At 44.8% G+C, this 13,731-nt stretch overlaps 1 protein-coding gene across 11 annotated transcripts in view; it reads right to left on the reverse strand.

The window, feature by feature from the left end:
- Positions 1 to 13,731, reverse strand: part of TENM4 (teneurin transmembrane protein 4) — a 737,381-nt gene that overhangs the window by 33,268 nt on the left and 690,382 nt on the right. For all 11 annotated transcript variants that reach the window (XM_079105080.1, XM_079105086.1, XM_079105077.1 and 8 more), the window contains 3 exons: positions 13,372 to 13,604; positions 9,159 to 9,313; positions 3,051 to 3,928 (listed from right to left, as the gene is read on the reverse strand). In XM_079105080.1, the coding sequence (XP_078961206.1) occupies positions 3,051 to 3,928; positions 9,159 to 9,313; positions 13,372 to 13,604 (1,266 nt within the window). The remainder of the gene's footprint in view (positions 1 to 3,050; positions 3,929 to 9,158; positions 9,314 to 13,371; positions 13,605 to 13,731) is intronic.

Raw genomic sequence — 13,731 nt, forward strand, 5'->3', positions numbered from 1 at the left:
AAATGGCTCATTGGCAAAACCTGTACAAAACCTTGTTAAGAAATACCACGATGATAAACAATGTCACACCCTTATTTCTAGGAAGCTTTATAGCTTGCAAAATATTTTTTCCTCTTACTATTAATTTAGTTTTTGATTCTCAGAATGGCCCAGAAATGGGGTAAGGATAGGGATTCTTTCTGTCTGGTTGAGATGGGGGCCTGGAGGCCAGCCAGGCTGCAGAATCACATGGCTAACATCCAGTGAAAACACGTACCTGGCTCCCTTACTTTGTTCCGGAGCCGAACCACTTTACTTTGGCCCACTTTGGCATGCCATTTTCCAGGCATTTAGGATATCCTCGGGGATCTGACCTCTTTCTTATTTCACACCTTAATATGTTCTACTCGACATTTGAGTTCACTCTTTTGATTCCTACTCCTATTAAAACTTTAGTTAGTCCTCTGATTAGTTTACTTGCAAAATGCTCCTGGCTAATATATTTCATGTCCAAATAACATTTCTGTAATTACTGGTATTACCACAATATTGTGTGAAATAATAATAATAATAATAATAATAATAATAATGTCAGTCACTATCATTTTATTGAGCTTTCCATACTTTATCTCATTGACATTTTGAACCTCAGTCTATCCTTATAAAATAGAAACTACTTTAATCTCTATCATAAAGATAAGTCACAAAAAACACAGATGAAGCAGGCCAGTGCAGTTGGAGGAACGTGGACTTGTGTTCCAGTTGTGTTCTATACCTACTACGTGATTTTAAGCTTGCTCTCTAATCTCTCTGTGCTTTAGCATAGTCATAGGTAAAAAATGTGGAAGATAAATTCCTGTTATCTGAGAAATGATGTACCATGAGACCTTTGGTAATTTGTCTGTATCAAGCTTATGGTTTGCCATTTTGTAGGTGCTGTGAAGATTAAATGGGAAAGAGCCTGGCATACAGAGGAATCTCAGAAAAAGTGAGTTTTCTTTTTTTTTTTTTAGAGTTTTTGTCTTCCACTTCTGGTTTGTGTCAAGAAGGATCAGTGTTTCTCTTGTGTACTACTATAAAGTGGATTTTTTGAAATTTCAAATGCTGTTTTATAAAAAGCAATTGTCATAACTTTTCCTTCTTCATAAAACATCAACTATGGCTGTATATTTCAACAGGAAAAGAGAGGAAGGGACCCTGTCTGGTAGAGGTGTAGGAAATGGTTTTAGATTTCAGGGTGGTGGAGAGTAAGAGTAGCAGTGACGTGCAGGCATTCAGTTTGGGATCTGAGGGAGTGACCTTGGGAACTAATTAAGTGTACAGACTTGCTTTGACAAAGAAACCCCTGTATTGGCTAAATAATGTATGAGATTTCCATGGGCCATGGGGAAAATTGAATTATTTAGCGTATTTCCATTTCAATGAGTTAATCAAGATAATTGCTGTTTTCCTGGATCTTTGTCTTTTCTTTGCAATTAACAAGGTCCTTGTTTGGAGAAAGGAATTTAGTTAGTGAACTTTGTACAAACTACTGTGACATTTTTTGGTGTAAGTTATATTTAAAAATCAATTATAGGTCCTTTTCCTTTGGATTCCACGATTGTGAGAAACTGATGCTTGATCCAGTTTGAGAAGAATGTGGGGTTCAAGGATTCAAGTTCATTTGGGATTAACGACCTCAGCGGGGGTGGCGTCGGGGAGGGCAACAGGGCAGAAATGAAAGAGCAAGAGCTTTGGCCTCAGACAGATTTGAGTTCTGTCATGTTCTCACTATATAACAGCATGCAAATGGGTCTGTCTAAGCCTCAGTTTCTACTTTCATAAAACAGATAAAATCAGCCATCATCCCAGCTGCTGTGAAGGATGAGTGCAACCAGGCAGTTCCTGGCCTGTTGCTGATGTTCAACAAGACTAGTTTCTTCCCCTTCTCCTGCACACTTATCTAATGGTGACATAATCAGCAGTCTCAGTTGCCTGGAACATGGCTAACATCTTGGGGGAAAAAAGCTTTAAGAAAATCTAAGTAGAGGGCTGGGGTTGTGGCTCAGTGGTGGAACACTCCCCTAGCATGTGTGAGGCACTGGGTTCGATCCTCAGCACAGCACATAAATAAATAAATTAAAACCAAAGGTATAAAAAAAAAAAAAAAAAAAAAAACTAAGTAGGAAAAGAGAAGTTACAAAATCTCTTCATTAAAATATGTCCTAGGGAAACACTTCATCCAGCTATTTAATTTTGGCTGGGATTGTAATAAACTGAACTTCTGCTTCTCACACCACTGAAGAAGCCCAGAACCAGATGAAGTAGGGATGTAGTAGATGAGGTGAGCACTGTGACTGAACACAAACTGGGACACGGTAACTCCACATGGAGGGGCCCAGAAAAGAGTAGTTGAGCATCACTTCAGGCAGGGCAAAGGGTTCTCTGCATTCTTGTCTCCCCACAGAAACTCTCTCATATGACAGCATAATATGCAATTGGTGCTCATCCTTATTAACAATCCTGACTCATAAAAAGAAAGGTTATGTTATATCTATATCACATGCTTCAGAAAGGATGCTATGTAATATACTTCATAACAAGTTCATCTAAAATGGTAAGAATTTTTTTTAAAAAAATTGATACTTGAAGATGTGAGCTTCAATTATGCAAAAAAAAATCACCCACATGGAATTGTTCCTTCTTCCCTGCCATGTTTCTGGACAGTGGTCATCTGAAGATGCTAACAGTTTATCAAGTATTTTTCATCTGCATCCTCTCCCTGTACTATGTTCACCATAAGCATTTTACAGATGTAGATCTGAGGCCTAGAGAGATGAAGTCCATGGCAGAGCTGGGATGGAAGCCCAACTCCTCTGATTCCAAAGCTTGTGGCTTCTCCACTACACAATTTCCTTCTCAGGAGAAATGATCTAGAATATGAACATGAGAGCATATTAAAGGTAATGGTTTGCATTTCGGGTCCTGAACCTAAATGAAATACATTCAGGAATGAACACTCCATCAATTCATCTCTAACCTGCAATGCATCTAAAGAAATAGCCATCAAATGGCCTCAGCTGGATACTTACTCATAAAAGGTTGTCCATCCATTTTCATTGCTTTTGGTTGCCAGAAGGCCAGAGTTGCCATGGTATGTCATCATGGCCAGCTCATGTCCTTGTGTGGTCACACTTTTGAGCGCACTGTTGGTGCCCATGGTCACCCAATATACCTGGCCATCTGGGACCACCAGCCAGAGAGGCATCCCAGTAGAATCTCGGCGCACATTCACCATGTTGCCATTGTTGTCTGTGATGAGGGTGACATCACCATCTCCAGTATAGGTGAAGTTGTACAGGTAGTCTCCTGTGGGCAGGCTTTGGGTATAGAGATGCTTGCCACTGGTATCAAACAGGTAGAGCTCCTGGTCGATGGGTGAGGACAGCTCATACATGTTCTGGGTGTTGAGGAAAGGCTTGTTCTTCCGGATAAACCGAATTCGAATATTCCCGAGGTCGGCCACGTAGAGCTCACCATCAGCACACACAGCCAAGGAAGACGGGGTATTCAGCTTTGCATCCTTGGCGTAGCCATCATCTCCAGAGAAACAATCACAGTTGGCATCGTTTTTACAGTCACAGCCACTGGGGGCCCCAGCAACTAGGGAGATCTCTCCACTGGTGGTGACCTGCCTGATGCGGTTGATCTTTTTCTCATCAGTCTCAGCAATATATAGGACCCCATTGTGTGAAACCGCCAAAGCAGTAGCTGACTCCAGGGTTGCATGGATGGCCACCTTGCTCAGCAGGAAGTGGTCGATGCCAGGGACCTGGCAGTGCATGGGCCTCCCGGCAACAATGCGTACCTGGTGATTTTCAGAGATTTGCAGGACCACATTGTTGTCAAGAACATAAAGAGAGTTGTCCATCGGGTTGATGGCTAAGTCTGTGGGCCACTCCAGGCGAACCTGACAATGGAGACATGGACACTCAAATGATTGGCAGGATGCTCCCCACTAATTATCCCACACCCCTATAATCCATAACAGCACCCAAAGTGCCTTCACATAGAGTCTTGGCCAATCCTTACACAGACTATCATCAGAAGAAGGAGTGTTAGTCCCCTGAGCCGAGGAAAACCATGCAACAGCTACCATTGAGATATCTGATGGTCTCCATCAGGACAGACAAAACCTGAAGAAGTGATAACAACAGAAAGTAATCGGGGCGAGGATAGACTTTGGAGTCAGGCGGGCCTGGGTTAAGATCCTAGCTCTACTACTTATGACCTTGGGCAAGTTATTTTGCCTCTCTGAGCCTCAATATTCACATCTGGAAAAACAGGAATGATAATTGTTCAGAGTGCTCTAACAGTGGCAGCTGATATGGGGGCGGGAAGGGAAGGCAGATGGAGTCTGGAGGCTAAAGTAGAACTTGTTCAGAGGTTTAGAAAAGACTCTTCATGAATGGCTGATATGATACACGTATGAAAGATGATTTCTCAAATCTTCATAGAAAAAACAATCATGGCTCTGTCAGACAGTTATAGGCCAGCAATTCTCAAATTTGGGCCCATATTCAAATTATCTGGGGATGTTTTAGAAAATAGTGGTGTTCATATCCCACCCTGAGTCAGTTCCTTGGGTGGGGCTTGGGCACTGACATAATTTCAAGTTTCCTGGGTGATTCTAATTGGGGACTGGGCATCACAACTGGATTTCTGCCTCTTATCAGGTGATAATCAGACAAATAGCATTGGTATCATCTGGGAGCTGGTCAGAAATGCCAGCTGCCAGAAATCTTTGGACTCACTGTCTGCATTTAAGTAAAATCCCTGGGTGACTTCTGTGTCCACTGAAGTTTAGGAAGCTCTGCTCTATATAAAGGTTTCTGGTACTTTGGTGAGCTGTTCCTCCTGGAAAGGGTTAATGAAGCTGGCAGTAGGACTTAGGGGTTTACAGATCTGGGGCCCCACACTTAGCTTCTTCTGAGCCTGACTGGGTTGTGGTGAGTCTTCAAGTGGGAACCTAAGAGGTTGCAGCCCGCAGGGTCTAAGGTGAGCTTTACTCAATGGATGTGGGGGCTGGATTGTTGGATAGATCACACTGGGAGCTGCTGGCACCAAGGAAGGCTCTTTGCTAGTTGTACCTCTAACAGGTCCAGCACACCATACATAGGCAGGAAGGACTGACAGGTGCTTCCTTCTACCGAGTTTTTGGTCTTAAATAAAGACTCATCAACTTAGGGCTCCTGAGCCTCCTGTAAACCCTTGTTCTTTGATCCAATTTGGAGTCCACTCTAACTAGTATGGGTCTTTAGATGAGAAGTTTCTCTTCCAGGAATTTGCTCTTGTACACCATTGTCTACAAGTATATTTATCAGAGCCACATTTAATCAGGGTGAAAAACTGGAGTTAACTCAAATGCCCAACAATTAAGAATTGGCTAAATAAGTTATAGCATATTTAGTTCACTCATAAATAAGAATACTATGTGTAACCATTAAAAGCAATGTGATAGATGGATATGTAATGACAGGGGGAAATGTTCGCTATGTGTTAAGGAGAAAGAACAGGTTACAGAACTGTAAGCACAGTGTGATTCCAATTAGGGGGAAATGTAACCATAAATTAGATAGATTATGGATAGAGAGGAGATTAAAAACTTGAGGGATATATCTCAAAACATTAACCATACTGAGATAAAAGGCCATTTTAATATTCTTTGTGATTTTAAACTTTTTAAAATTTCTTGCAACATGCATGTGGTTGTTTACCTAGGTAGAAAGAAACCCAATGAATTATATATCTAGGCAAGGCCACCTCCGTCTGTCCTTGTAGCTCAGGGTCGATCTCAGGAAGGGCAAGCCCTTTCTCAGTTCTTCAGAGCAGCCTGTCTTCAGGTCTTGTCTCCTCACCCCCGACCCCAGGGCCTGGCCGTCTGCACAGAGCGAGGGTGCTGCAGACCCTGCAGAGCTGCAGCCTGGACTGCCACTCATGCTCCCCAGTGTTCTCCCCAGCACAGTTGTGCCAGCTTTTGGCTGCATCAAGAACACAGTTTGCTCTAAAGTGACAGGAGAATTTTCAATTTTCTAAAACCCATTTCTTGTCAACACTGGCTGCTAAATATTTTATGCCCTCTGGTCCTATGGCACCTTGGGGACCTGCTTGCGAGACCTTTCTGCCTGTCATTATGATGAAAAGATGGTGCCTTGATGAGTGGGGGGGTGGGAGGGGGCAAGAGGGAACCAGTGGAGGGAGAGGAGAGAGGACTCCGAAAGAAATGAACAGCAAGCACGTCTTACACTCTCCCCTAAAGCAGCTGCATGCACAGGGGCACCCGGGGGTGGGGAAGGGATTGCTCTCAGAGCCGCTCTGTCGTGCAGCTGACTTTGCTTCTGGGCCGTACTGTACCTAAGCTAATCTGGTCTCACCTCTTATCAATGATGCTTCTATCACAGCTTAATTTCCCACCACCAAAATGGAGGGAGCATAGGCCTTCGGAGGTTCTGCAGCTCCTAGTTTAAGGGTCCTGTTGGGGGAGGGGCACTCCCTCTGTCCTGTCCTCCTGAGCATCCTCTGCTTCATTAAGGCACTCTGAGCTGACCGCTGTGTTGAAGAGTGATGTGCTTGAATCGATGAATGAATGGCAGCAACTGGCACAGACCCAGCGAGGGATGGGGTCAGGACACTTAACTTCTGATGCCAGTTCTGTAGTCACCAGAAGGGTCATCTTACTCAAGTTTCCTGGACACCGACCTGCTCACCCCATATGCAAAAGGGGGTAATAAATATTGCATAGGGTAGTTGTGAGATCAACTGAGGCAATATATGTGAAAGTTCTGTGGATTTTAAAGGAACCTAATATTGACACCCTATTAGCAGCTGCCAGGCACCGTGCTAGGCAATTACACGATTTCACTTAAAAATTCGTTTTGCGTCTCTGATGAAATCTAGTATAGAGCATTTATTTATAGGTCTCAGTTTCCTTATCTCTAATACCTATCCTATGGGATTACTGTGGCAGCTAGATGAGAAAAGACAAGCCCTGCTCATCTCTCTAACCTCATTTCTAGAACAGCACCCAGCACATAGAGAGCTCTCATTTTGGTCCCTAGGTAGAGAGTGATGCTCTGCCTGGGGTGGCAATACCTGGCCATACTAATCTCCAGATTTTTTTTTTTTTTTTTTTTTTGGTACCAGGAATTGGAACCAGGGGCACTTAACCACTGAGCCATGTCCCCAGCCCTTTTTTGTATTTTATGTAGAGAAAGGTTCTCACTGAGCTGGTTAGGGCCTTGCTAAGTTGCTGAGGCTGGCTTTGAACTCACAATTCTGCTGCCTCAGCCTGCCAAGCCTCAGGGATTACAGCGTGTAATCTGTCCCCTCTCTGCACGATGCCTCCCTCCAGTCCCTTTTTCTCATCTTGGACCTTGGATCTTTGTCTCTTCCTAGGTTGGTCCGGGTTCCTTGGTTCTCCCTCTGTATCCTTGCCTCCTCGCTGTGTTCTGTCTTTGGCTTCCCTCACTGCTCCCCATGGGACAGTCAAGTAGTTGGGTATTGGTAACAGAGGAGGCTCTGAGAATGAAAGCCAGTACCTGCTGCCCATATGTGTATGTAAAAATATATGCCTGCTCTGGAGTTTCATTAAAAAAAAAAAAATCCATGCTTAGATTCAGACGAAGGTAGTAAGGGCCAGCAGTACAGAGATTTTTAGTCCAGGATTTCAGAATCTAAGTGTGGGTTTTCATTTTTTCCCCTATCCAATATAGCCAGTTGTCTTCCAAGCCTCTGCTCTGACTGCTTGGCAGTGTCTCTATCTAAAGTTAAACAATTTTCCAACGTGCGGATTGAAAATTTTCAGCACCCTGCGCTGGCTGGTTGAGGGCCCGTTTTGAGAATTGAAAATACTTGTATGCACATCCTTAGGCCATGGCGGCTTCCTGATGGGTAATTCCAGCTTGCTCACAGACTGGAGAGGGGAACTCTCGAGCCAGCGAGGGGAAGCCTGCCAAATTGCAAAGACGAGTGGCAGAGAACAGATTCCATTCTGGAGCGCAGCAATCACAGTAGTTGGCGCAGAGGGAAACTGCACTAGCATCCGACTGGCACGTGGCACAGTGCTGGGACCACCAGCAGCAGCCATGAGGCCCTGGGGAAGCCACACGTGTCAGGAACAGGCAGGCGTGACTAGTGGCGCTGGGAGCAAGGGCCATGGTCAGCCTCCTTATTTCCTAGGTTCTGGTAAAGTTGGCAAGATGGCACAGGCCAAGTCCTGCCTGAGGACCTACCAATAAAGGGCATATTCCTTGCCAAGTCACTCTTGGCTATCCCAAGGTCATACTGGATTGCTAGTCACTTGTGTCTCACTTGGGTCTATCCTGGGATCCTGGTGCCTACCTGCCAAGGTCCAAACTCTCTGGCATGGTGTGGCAAGGTCCGTCTCTACTGGCCCCAGACCATGCTTCCTATTTCAACTCCTGCCTCTTCCTTCCAAGCATCTTGAGCTCTGGCATTCAACTTCCCATTGTTCTTTGAACATATCAGGCTCATTAACATCTTTGTGCCTTTGTGCATCTGTCCCCTTTCTGCAAAATGTCTCCCTTTCTCTTTTTGCTATCCAGAAAATCCCCATTCAGTCCTTAAAACCTGGCACATAAATGTCAGGTTTTGTGAAAGCGAACCCTAGAACTTTGGTTTATTCCATCTCTGAAGTGTTGAGCAGCATTAGGAAGTTCATGGGCATTGTTGTGTATTCTCAAGGTAATCCTGCTAGACCCACAACAGTGATTTCCATTTCACAGATGAAAATGGGGCCCAGAAGACTTCACACACCTGCCCCAAGTTACTGAGCTAGTGAGTGGCAAAGCCAGGATTCAATCAATCAACCAATCAATCAACACATATGGGTTATTCTTCAACGTGTACCAGCCACCTGATTAAGTAACGACAGAATTCCTGTTTCATGCAGTTACCGAACTAGAAAAAGAATAGATAATATGCAAGTATCTGGATGTGTTACCAAAGAGGAAGTTCAGGCGGCTGTGGATTTAAATTAACACTGTGTAAAGCTCTGTCCATCCTGCTGGCCTTGGGCAGATTTCCATGAACCTCTGCCACGCCCACACACTTGTTACCCCTGTTGGTGACTGCCCAGAGGCAGTGGTGGGGTGGGGCTCTAGCAGAAAAAGTCTTCTCACCTGAGATATATCCATGACAGAATCGCAGCTGAGGGGCCGGGCTGATGTAAGGTCATTGGAGCCCAGCAGGGTGGAGATGATCCCATTCTGATCAATACGTCTAATCATGGTGCCATCCACAAAGTAAATCAGCCCGAACTTGTCCACCGTAATGCCTGGATGGAGAAGCCAAAACAGGAACTGAGCATCAGAGCCAACAGGACACAGAAAGCACCTCGGCAGCCTGGTCTCAGCAGATCCTCCCAGGAAGCTCAGCCCCCTCTCTTTTGTGTGGGGGTGGGGATGGAACCCAGAACCTTGCAGGTGCTGGGCAAGTGCTCTACCACGGAGCATACCCCAGGTCTTCGGTTCTCCTCTAAGGACAAAGAGATGGAGGCTCAGAAACTGGGTGCTTTAAGATGGGGATAGAACCCAGGTTCTCAGGTCCTCCTGGGCTCTAGTCCTGCTTTGCTGCCTCCAGAGATTTTCATCTATCACCTCCGTCACCCACAAAAACTGGACTCATAACTTCTAGGGGTTTTGAAGCACTAGCAATAGTGGTAAGGGGGACATTTTTCACTGTATTGTGCATTAAAAATTTAAATTAACTGACTTCTCAAACCCTGCAAATGTAATAATCGAATACAAGTTTTGGTAATAATTTTTCTTCTAAGACAGTTCTTAAAATTTTTGTATCCTTATTATTTTAGTTTCATTGGTTGTTACAGTTTGGATGTGAGGTGTCCCCCAAAAGCTCATGTGTGAGACAATGCAAGAAGGTTTGGAGGAGAAATGATTGGGCTATAGCCTTAACCTAATCAGTGAATTGATCCCTGATGGGATTAACTGAGTGGTAACTAGAGGCAGATGGGGTGTAGCTGGAGGAAGCAGCTCATTGGGGGGGTGGCTATGGGGTATATATTTGTATCTGGCAAGTGAAGATCTCTCTCTCTCTCTCTGCTTCTTGATCACCACGTGAGATGCTTCCCTCTGCCACACTCTTCTGCCATGATGTTCAGCCTCACCTTTGGCCCCAAGGAATGGAACCTGCTATCTATGGATGGAGACCTATGAAACTGTGTGAATAAACCTTTTCTCCTCTACAATTGTGCTGGTCAGGTCGTTTAGTCACAGCAGTGAAAAAGCTGACTAAAACATTGATCATTGCAAAAGCACAGTCTGAAAAGAATCCTATGGGTTTGCATAGGGAATATTGTTGTATTTAATGTCTAAGGAAAGCACATCAAAGAGAGGAGTCAAAATTACTCATTATTAGCTTTTCCATCCCTAGACCAACACTTGATTGACTTTCTCCCTGGCCTAGTCTGTGTGACCTTTCTTAGCTGTCAAACAAAGGGATTGTTTTAAGTTTGTATTTCTCTTGGACCTGTGTGTGGACCTGCTACAATGCACCCAGGTAATTGCTCCAGATCTTAAATGCATCTGAGCATCTCTCTGCATCTTGGCAAACACCTTGGTGGTCATGATACAAACCAAAGTGAGAGTTGCTTCATGCACTCAGTACTTCTTGGCCCGTGTTGTGCATCAGAATCACCTGGAGAGTTTTCAGTACACACCTTCTTGGCCTCCCTCCTGGAAATAATAGTTCAGGGGGTGACTGCACCTGGGACCAATGCATATTTTAAAAACCATTCATGGGTGATTCTGATTCCCACCCCAGGCTCAGAATTGCAAGTCAGACATTCCCTTACCACACTGTCAATGCTCAGGGGTGACAGGCAAGATGTACCCCTGAGAGGGACCTGGTTTAGACAGGGAGGCCAGGGAAATGACAGCCCCAGGAGAACCTGTCACTTCTGCTTTATTTTCTCTGGGGCAGGTGAGGGACAAGGGGTCAGATAAGGTTGGCTGAGGTGTAGACGTTTGGGCTGTGAAGCTTCCTAGCTGAATTAACTTCACAAGCTCCTCGCTTCTAAGTCTCGGTTTTCTCATTAATAAAATGAGGATGCCAACATCTGATTTGCAATAGTTAGCCATCAATCATTATCAGTGACTCAGGATCACGAGAAACACCCGTGTTCTGTAGGCTTTGTGGCCCTTGCTCTTGGCCCCTGTGTCTCTTCCTTGGCCTGCAGGTGGGCTGAGACACCCGGGGCTCTGAGGAATGGCCCCCGGTGCACGGGTGTGGCCTCCAGGCCTCCTTGGGCAGCTGGAGAGGGTTTCACCCAGAGGACCAGGCGGCCTGGAGGCTGGGAGCCTTTCCTGTGGCCCTGCCTAGAATGTAAATTAATTTCATTCTTTAAGTACCCAGACAGGACTTTTCTTGTCTTCTGGGCTATACCCTGTCTTTCTCTTCCATCTGCCAGGACTGACGAGTGCTTCATGAACAATTTGGTTTCTTGTTTACAAAGTTGGCTGCACAGGCTAATAGAAGTGATCTGTCCCCTGATTAATGACTTCATTTCCTCCTCTTTTTGTTGTGCTAAATAGATGGACATCTTTTCTCCTCCTTGCTGCAAAGTGTCTGCATATTGTGGCACTCTTGTCATTTTTATCTGGGTTAATTGCAGGCTTTTGGGCAATTGTGCTGCCACTCCATCTGTGTGAGGGGGAGGGCACACAGCATGTGCAGGGCCACCGAGGAATGCCTGCGGAGAACAGAGGTCTCAAGAAAACACTTTGAATTCTGAGAGAGTAGAGTGTCGGAGCAGAAAGGCTGTGGGGATCAACCTGCTCGAGGATTACTGGGGAAACTGAGGTGCAGAAGAGGAGGTCCCAGAGTCAGTGAGTAGGAGAGAGGAACCATGAGGCAGAGTCCCCACACGCAAGCCCAGCGCCCACTCCATTCCTTGCTGCTCGTTCGTACCAGCAGATCATAATTAAGAGGGAGATTAACCATCGATGACATAATGTTTACCCCACAGAGTTACCACCTGACCACTCCAGATACATGGGAGAGAGAATGTGCTATGAGGATATATGATGTGATGTGACATAATGCACTATGATACAATACAACAATCGTAATAGGAGTTGCCATTTTTGCAATGTTTACGAGGTCCCGGATGCTGCTAGGCTAAGCATGTACATTCCTGATAATATTTAATCTGTACTATAGCTGCAGTATATCCCTGTTACATAAATGAGGAAAATGAAGCTCAGAGAGGTGAAGCAACTTGCCCAAAGTCACACAGCTAGTAGATGACAAATCCTAGATTTGAATGCATGATTTCATGAGTCTATTGCTTTGATTTTTAACCCAGGCCTTCCAGTATAATCTTTCATGACATTTTTACAGGATACCATGGGAAATACATTACTTTTGACCCTCAGACCACTCCGAGGAAGTACACACAGATGGTATTGTTACCCCCACTCTATTGATGAGGACCCCGTGGCTTAGCCATAGAGCCACAGGCCATGGGGCATTCACCACAGTCAGCTCTCCACTGAAGGATGTCTGTGGATGATGCCTTCTTTTCTAAAAAGACTTGGTGTCCATGTGCTCTCTCAGTTCTGACCCCCGACACACAGTTGTTCTTCCATCTCGGGGAACACTTCTCCCTCTCTCCCATGTCAGAGTGCTTCATAGCCAAGTCTTATTTATTGTGTTACAAAGAACTTATCTATGCATTCTCAGAGCTCTGTGCCCATAGTAAATTCTTGTTGAATAAGTGAATGACAAATACTGAAAGTGAGCATTTGGAGGTTCAGTTTTTTGAAGGATTCCAAACTGAACCTACAGCTAACCCCCCCATAGCACATGAACAAGATGATACACTAGTGCTGCTGATAACAATAACATGAGAGAGCACATGCATATCCAATAGCAGGGAACTGATAAATAAATGATGGGACATCCACTTGGAGGAATACTATATAGTCATTAGACAGGAGGACACATAAGACTCTTTAATGATAGGGAAAGAGTTCATGCTATATCATTTAGGGAGAAAAAGCAGGTTACAAAAACAGTTTGTTTAATGTGACCTCACCTGATTTGATTTTGGTGAATATTATACATACTTATACATATTTACTTGGTTTTGGTTTGTATTATACATACAAACATTGAGAATACAGGTAAAGAGGACAGATAAGACATATTAACTGGGGATATTTCTGGTAGGTAGAATTATCACAATCCTAACTTTCCTCTGTGTATTTATGATATTTCCAATAATTTTTTTGCAATGATAAACCTGTAGGTCTCCTGGAAATGGAAAATTCCACAGTAAACATTACTGAGCATGATTCCAAGGCAAGGCCTTACCCCTGGGATTGGTGAGCGTGGCTTCTGTGGCCTTGCCTCCGTCCCCGCAGCGAGTGTCATCAAAGGGGAGGCACTGGTCCCCAGTCCCTGCCACTACCTCAGAGTTCTTGACCAGGTCCTTCACCACCATGGTAGACTTGATCTTGAAGACCCGCCGGCTGTTGGTGTCAGAGAGGAAGACGGCCCCGCTCATGGGGTCTGTGGTCAGGTAGTATTTGTGTGCCGGGCTGTGACTGCAAAACAAAGACACGGCCACTGGTGAGCCCTTACCCTTGTCAGGTAGCTTGAGATGTGTGTAACTCGAGTCCCTGGCCCTTTTTTTATTTTTAAATTTTTTTTAGATGTTGATAGACCTTTATT

Source organism: Sciurus vulgaris (genome assembly GCF_902686455.1).
Source record: "Sciurus vulgaris genome assembly, chromosome: 11".
Classification (NCBI taxonomy): domain Eukaryota; kingdom Metazoa; phylum Chordata; class Mammalia; order Rodentia; family Sciuridae; genus Sciurus; species Sciurus vulgaris.